At 40.2% G+C, this 7,881-nt stretch overlaps 1 protein-coding gene across 1 annotated transcript in view; it reads left to right on the forward strand.

Annotated features, from left to right (window-relative positions):
- The first annotated feature begins 416 nt into the window (after positions 1-416).
- SLC39A8 (solute carrier family 39 member 8) overlaps positions 417-7,881 on the forward strand; it is an 87,952-nt gene continuing 80,487 nt past the window's right edge. The window contains exon 1 of the mRNA XM_019525874.1: positions 417-594. Coding sequence (XP_019381419.1) covers positions 417-594 — 178 coding nt within the window. The remainder of the gene's footprint in view (positions 595-7,881) is intronic.

A 7,881-nucleotide genomic window follows, 5' to 3' on the forward strand; every position in this document is an offset into this window, starting at 1 on the left:
GGACCACAGAGACTTGAACTGGCAGGTAGCCCACTGGGCACTCCTCATGAGGGCATGGAAAAACAGTGAGGAGCAGAGAGGTCCATCTAACTGCCCCAGCCAATCCTGCCAGTGGGGAGGCAGAAACAATAGACCACCTCTTCTGGGATTGTCCATACACCAGAGAGGTGTGGAAGAGAGAATGTGTACTCCTCCTGGTGGTGACACTGTTCATAATCCTGACTAGAGATGTGGTTCTGTACAGGCACTTGACTAAGCAGCAAGAGGTCCTGCCAGCCCACTTTGACCAATTAATCTCCTGCTTCAGGTACACCCTGTGGAAGACAAGGAACTTGCTCATAAACAGACACACAAACTTCCCAGTCGAGGGCTGTATTAAAATGGGAGTGAGTGAGATGTACTGGTACTATAGAAAGATGGTAGAAGACCATGGGAAAGAGATGGTGGACCTTATATGGAAGAGAGGGGACTGGCATAGACTTTTCAGAGGCAAGCCCTCCAAAGAGAGCAGCAAGGATGACAAAGATGACAAAGATGAGGATGATGTTGATGAGAGGATGATGAATACAATGATGAACAAGTACCCTTCTTCAGGCATAGGAAGTCTCTGCTATTCTGAGATCTCCAAGGAATGAGATTAGAGACAGTATATATATATCCATGGGCAAAATATATATATATATCCATGGGCAAAAAAAAAAATATATATATATATATATATATATATATATATATTTTTTTTTTTTTGCAAAAATAAAAATAAAAATTGTAGTGTGGCTTTTTGGCTATGATCAAGTATTTTTGGCACTGAGGGGAGGGTGTCAGGCCTGGCTCTGGCCCTTCTGGTGCTGGCCTGCTATTGTAGTACCTCCAGACCCAGTGCCAGTTAGCTGTAGAGGGAACACTGACCCATGTTTAAAGGGCTAAAAAAACCCGCTTCCCATTAATATGTTTGCCCAATAAAGGTCATGTGTTTTAAAAGTCATGCTCAATGTTGGCTTCATTTCATCAGCTTCATAGCTGGTTTCCATTGTTGAGCACATGGGGCTTTTGACTGCAGTTTAATGGTAGATAATGTATTTAGTGAGATTTCCTTGTTTGTGATTGCAAGACAAGGGGATGCCAATTGGTGGGGAAACCTCATCTTGTATTTGAGTAAATATGGTACTTCCCTTTTTAAACTAGAAAGCAGAATTTCTTAAAATTTCAGAAAGCATCATAATCTTTAAAACTGGGACTGGGAATGGAGGCATCAGTCCAGTGACCACTGGGTGTGTGTTGCACTGGGGAAGAAAAAGCTCTGACACTGAATAAGAGATATGTTTGGTCTGAGGTTCCAATCTTAGATCTTGGACTGTTGAATGAATAATTCACAAGCTCCTTTCCTACCCCTTGTCTGGTCTGCTTGGATTGCAAATTTGAACATAGAAGGTCTGAAGGACTGTTCCTCAGTACACATGAACAGCCCATAGCATGCTGAGCCTTGATTTCAACTGGCTTCTTTAGTAGAAATGCAAATAGTAATAAAAGCTATGGGTATGTAACTTTTGGCCAATCTGACAGTTTGACAAACCTCATTTCTAAGCTCTCTGATTACACTTCACCACTTCTGATCTGAGAATACAAATTTCTATGCCAGTTCTGAATGTCTCTTAAGAATGTGAGAAAGTATATGTGCACAGGTTTGTATGTGTGTGCATTTGTTTGCATGCATAAATCAGAATACTGAAAACAAACTTCAAAGGCTGTTCACACCTTTCTTGCTACTGACACCACTACTGCCTTCTATTTTGACACTTATTTCAGCCTATGTGTAACCCTTCTTTTCATACAAGTGCCATTATATACTGAAGGGGCTCCTATCACAGAGCATCAATAAGACCAATTAGGAATCCTTTCCCTGTTTCCTATTAGTATTCTAATAGCCTGTTTTTTTAGAGGTCAGTTATGTTTCCCCAGCTCAGGTGAACTAGGTATGGCAAAGGGTAAAAGGAGCCCTTTCTTTCCCAAGTGCCCTGGAACAATCACTGAAAATAAGTGTAGTTCAGCTCACAGTATTCCCCTGTGCTAACTGGCTCAGTCTGCAAGTGAGACGGGTTTGGCCATAGCCCCAGTGCTGGCTGGCTATTTAAACATTAATACTGACTGTGTTCATCCTTCTGTGACTTAGGCAGCACAAGATGTTCTCTCAAAATCTAAGGTTAAAGGGGAAGGAGGAGCACTTTTCAATGGCCAAACATTCCCCCCAGTATATAATGTCATTATGCCTTACACCACTTAACTGGTGTAAACCCATGTCACAATCAGAATCAAAGTGACATCAATTTACAACAGGTGAGGAAGCAACCCAGAATCAACAAACTTCTCCTTCCCCTGAACAAAGTAATCTGATGAGGATTGTGTCATTCCTGCTCTTTGGTGAAGAAATCTAACACTGAACAATGGCTAGGAGATTTTTTTTTCATTGTTGCAGGACTCTGAGTTCAGTCTGCGAAGTTCTTGGATTACTTCCACATCTAAGTTGGAGAAGGTAAATGGCTGGACAAAACTACTGGGTGCTTGAAAGGAAGCAGTTTTTACAGAATTAGGCAAGAGATCTATTTCTTCATTTAGGAAACTGCTGAAATGTGGAATCAAATGATGTACTGTTTTAACTACCTCACTGAAGAGACTTTACTAGGTAAAGGAAATCTGTACTGTTCTATTTATATTGAACATTGTGGCAGGAGGTATTAGCTGATGGAGAAATGCCTAAACTCCCTTCCCAAAACTAAATTATATAAAGCCAAAATTTCCACATCCTAACAGAAGAAAGCCGCATCAGGGTACAGACTACTACTGCATTTCTTGGGTAGCTGCAGGCAGAAAGGTAAAGACCTGAAGTGCTTACTTACTAATGCATGCATGGTATGGCTTTAAAATGCTACAAAAACATTAGCATAACATTTTTAAGTTTGCAAAGTCAAACATTCAAAACTGAGGAAATGCTAGAATTATGTTTGATTGCCTGCATAATCACCTGCCTTTTGACTCAGGAGAAACTGACAGTACAACTGCTCTAGAAAGCTTCAGTATCCCCACCTAAGCCTCTGGGGGCATCATTATTGACCATTATCAGATGCTCATTTTTCCTGGAGGCACAGTGCTGTGTTTACAGTACTGGCAGTCCTTTCAAGCACAGCAAGAATCAGAAGCCAAGGATCAGACCAATATGAGTCAGGGTTTCACAGTTTAGCTTATAATGTTAATACAGTGGATGTAATGATTCAACAATGTATTCTCTGGGGTAGACACTCTCATTTTGCTTTGTGTATACAGCACTTAATACTGGTCCATGCTGGGGACTCTTCTGCCTTACCATCAGAAGTAGGATCAACAGGATCATAGGAAAGTAGGGCTGGAAGGGATCTCATAAGCTTATCTAGTCCAGCCCACAGGCTCAAGTAAAATGACAGAAGCAAAAGCAAGTAATAATATGTTAGGTTAGTGGGGCATACAGTTTTAAGATTATAATGACTGGTTGGGTTGTCATGTTCCAGCCAGATACTGGTCTACAGGAAATTCCCTTCATCTTGATATTTACTGCTGACCACATTTCATTTGACTGAAGTCATGGTTTTACAGTCTTATCTTGAGCTTCACAGAGTGTCTTGAGTGCTGCTCTGTCTATTTTGCAAGCAAATTTATGAAAAATGCAAATTAAGAGACTGACAGGTAGAGATCCATAAATAATACCCCATTACTATCCTTATCTAAGCTAAATATTTGCAGCAATCTTTACCATGTTGACAAAAAAGGTTCTACAGAAGGGTTTTAGAGTCAGTTAAAGAAGTGTATTTCATTGTTTCAGCACAAGTCTTTTAATTACTTGAGGAACTCTCAACATGTTCAACAAGTCAAGGCTCAAAAATAATTGCCTCAGCTCTTGAGTGACTTTCTGGGAGCAATGAAAAGACTTCACTCTGCTAAACTGTCAGTCCAGCACCTTTAATGAGCCCTAATTGAAAAGGAAAAATAATGAAGGCTATACACACCACATTTTGGGCTGTCCAGATTTAAACATTGTCGCAGGAGATGAAAGATTAAATGAAATGTCTGAGGTAGGTAGGGTGGTTAGGCCTAATTAGACTGTATTTCCCAATGGATGGAAGAAGTGTAGGTAGTTTAAATTAGGAGAAATAACCTGTCATCTCTTTGGATTTTGCAAGCCCAAGAGGAGTGAAAAAGGCATAATGAATAAGCAAGAGTGGAAATTCCACATGCTGATTACAAACAAAGTATTTTTTGTGTTTTGCACAGGCTTGGACTTCTTCCAGTTTCCTTCTGTAAACATCTATGAAATTTCACAACTTTACCACAACTTCACATGCATGGAAGTAGGACTTATTTGAACATGTGCCTCCTTCCCAAAAAATAACAAAACCTTGTCTTTGTTACTGTAAATCTCTTATAAAGGAGAATTTTCAGTAGAATTCTAGAATAACTAAGGAGCTCATTTTCAAGATGAATGCAAAATGAACTTCTTCTCCCTAACAATTATCAGGTGTGAATCAGTTAACTGTATTTCTCATTTTCTTTTCATTGCTAATACTATTTTTGTCCATGTGTACTTGTCATTCCATTTTAAAGGTGGTCATATAGCTCAAAAAACTCCCAGAGCCTTTCAGGGAAGACGGTATTTTTACAAACTATATTTTTACACTCAGATACTCATAGGTCTTAGCTCTTATCAACCTGCTACTCTGTGTAGGTTGAGACCAGTCCTCCAGAAACACAGTGCATACATTAAGCAGTCACAGTATTTGCACAATTCTAGCCGTTCAGGTTAATGGAAGATGTTTACCTAACTCTTCCTGCAGGGTCCCATTAGAGATGCTCTCTAAATTTCTTTGGAAAAATCAACCCACCAGCAAACATCTCAAAGCAAAGAAAAAAAAGAGGAGCCATAAGATCATGATCAACTTTAGGTTTAATGAGATTTTTAAGAGGTAGTGTGCACTTTTAACTTTCATTGACGTCAACTAGAGTCCTTGAAAAATCACATTCCATGTCAGTTGGCCAAGGCCAAAAGCAAATCAATTATGAAGTAACACATTGAGTTGTGAATCTTAGTCCATTGCTCTATCCACAAGGTGACAACACCTCACAGGTGGGACTACGCAAAACCTTAGTCCACGTTACCTCATTTATATTGAAGAATATCAATTCTTCCTTAACCTTTGCTGGTGCATTGTTCTACAATCAATAAATAAACAACATTTTTCAGTAGAATACTATTATTTTGTTACGTGAATGTAGAACAACAAAACCTTTAAAAGAAAAAACTTTCAAAATGATCAGCTCTGTATCCCAGGGTGGTATTCAGGACAGAGTAGGCCTTTCACCAGCAACTGTACTTTTAACTGTGTAAGCAGAACTGCCCCACCTCTAAAGTCTGCCTTCATGTTTTCTTGAGTACAAGGCAGCTGACGATTTTCTAATTTGCTTTTCTGTGCCTCAAAATTGCACTGTACACAATGTCCATTGTAATAACAAAACAATAACTCTGCATTGTATTGGCAAGGTCACCAAGGACTGTTTGGAAACTATCCTTCTGTATACCTTCTTAAAGTAAAAGTGAAGCATGGCTTAATTGCTCTAGGACACCTCATATGAACACCATTTTTTCCTAATGTTTGGAAATTCATTCTGAAGAGAGCCTACAACCTCATCCAAAGCTATTTATTTCTGTTTTACCCCCTTCTGCATGCCCTTAGATGTGCTTTGTCCCCAGTCACGTTTCTTTCCCTGTTGTCAATACTACAATAAGAACCTGAAGAAGTTGATGTGATGTGATTTAGCCTCAAACATTGTTACAGATGTACACCTAAACTAACACCACTGCAACTGGAGGTTGCCTCTCTTAAGCTACACTTTCTCCTGAAGCTAATTTGGAAATTGTTGTGTATCTTAGTCATGGTGTGAGATCTAGGAGCTGAATATTGCCTTGTATCTCTTGGTGTATGCAGAGTTGTATTGAAAACTAGGGAGAGGAGAAGAAATAATGGTAAGAAATGAAGTATTATGAGCAAACATGATTTTATGCTGATAAGGGTGCCATAAGGGGCACTTTTACACATGCTCTAGGGGCGGGCAGGTGTGGCGCTTTAATTAGAGCGGCTTGGAGAGCCGCTCTAATTAAAGTGCCACAGTGTCTAGTGTATCAGTGTCCCTGCATTCAAAATGGCAACAGGGGCACTTGAACTAAAGCTTGTTTGATGGGCTTTAGTTCAAGCGTCCCTGCTGCCATTTTGAAGTGTGGGGACACTGATACACGAAATGCCAGAGGTTGCTAGAGCACGGTAATTGCCATGCTCCGGCAGCCTTGATTAATCAAGTCTGCTCTGATATGCTGCAAAGGAAGTGTGTGGGAGCAGCCTTTGTGCTTGTGTACAGGCGCCCAAGGTAACTAAATAAAAGAGGTATCCACACTAAGAAGCTATTGATGTTTTCCAAACCATAGAATTTGGAATGTTTTCACATTCTACCCTATCAAAGGTACAGTGTTTGTCTATAGAGAAGGCCAGAACAGCAACAGCCAAGTTTTCAGTTGTCCAAACAAACTGAGAAGTTTTTGCAAATTATCCCCTTACAGAAGGTTTCTAATAAGAAACATTTAACACAGTCTAGTTGTATCAATACAGACAAAAATAAACAAGTACAAGGTTTGCTAATATGTTGCAGTTCTGGTATACCAAGGAAATAAATTGTACCATTCACTGAAGATATGGTTCAAGTATTCTTGTAGCACTTGTTGAGCCCTTAAGAATTTACTGCTTAGGCAAAATGTCAGTGACCAAATGAGGTCAGCCTTATTTGGAATTGTAAATCCAAGTGTTAGGGGAGTGTCAGAGGTCCAGATCTGAATTTATAGCTAAACGTTGTGATTCACACCTATTCAGGTCCCTGCTTCCACTTGCAGATGTTCAATTTGGTACCTGCACAAGCGCTTCCCTGGTGTTAACATTTGTGTGCACTGTTGATTGATTCTTTCTACCATAGTGGAGAGAATTTTAATGTGAAAATTAACATTGCTTCCTTGCTTTCACAAATACAAATTTTATTGCCAGTGAGCATAGAGGTGTTAATGCTAGTGAGTAGATGTGGGATTGTGCAAAATCACATGTACACAGGTAGAGCCCTATCAAAAATCAGTTCCTATCTCTTTAACAGACTGAGAAACTAAATCCTCTTGAAAGCAGGGGGCATTCAAATTTTGGGCCTAAAACTAAATGTAGGCTTTCCAGTTTGGATACCCTCTCTAATCAAGAGTAGAACTTCCTGTTGAGTAGGCATATGAAGATCATCTCCTATCACAGAGTAAAACAGGGCTATTGTATCAATAAGCATTTAAGTATTTGCTTCTGTCTTATAATATAGAAAGCTAACTTTCATATCATATGAAGCTCTTCCTGACTCAGGGGGCCCGTCCACACATGCAAGCACGTACGCTTGCAGCAGCTCAAATTGAAGTGGTGCAAATTTGAGCTGGAGCTTTGGTGTGGGGCAAATTGGATGTGCACTTTGGTGTGGGGCAAATTGTGCCACTTGGGGCAAAATAACCCTGCCTGGCTCCTCCTGGACCTGCAGCCAGGGGGAGCTAGAGCCTGGGACCAGCACCTGTGTTGGCCCCAGCAGTATAAAAACCTGCTTTAGCAAGCAGCTCAGGGCTACTCCTTCTCAGGAACTTCTGGGGCCTGGCCAATTGGTATCTGGGGACACTAGCCCCTTGTGTCAACTGGACTGCTGCAGCAGCATCCCAAATCCAGTTTTTAAAATACTCCAAAATCCATGTTCTTCCACAATTAGAACAAAAGACCACTATAGATAGATAGATAGATA

This window comes from Gavialis gangeticus, unplaced genomic scaffold (genome assembly GCF_001723915.1).
Source record: "Gavialis gangeticus isolate Ggan-Ray unplaced genomic scaffold, GavGan_comp1, whole genome shotgun sequence".
NCBI classification, from domain to species: Eukaryota; Metazoa; Chordata; order Crocodylia; family Gavialidae; genus Gavialis; species Gavialis gangeticus.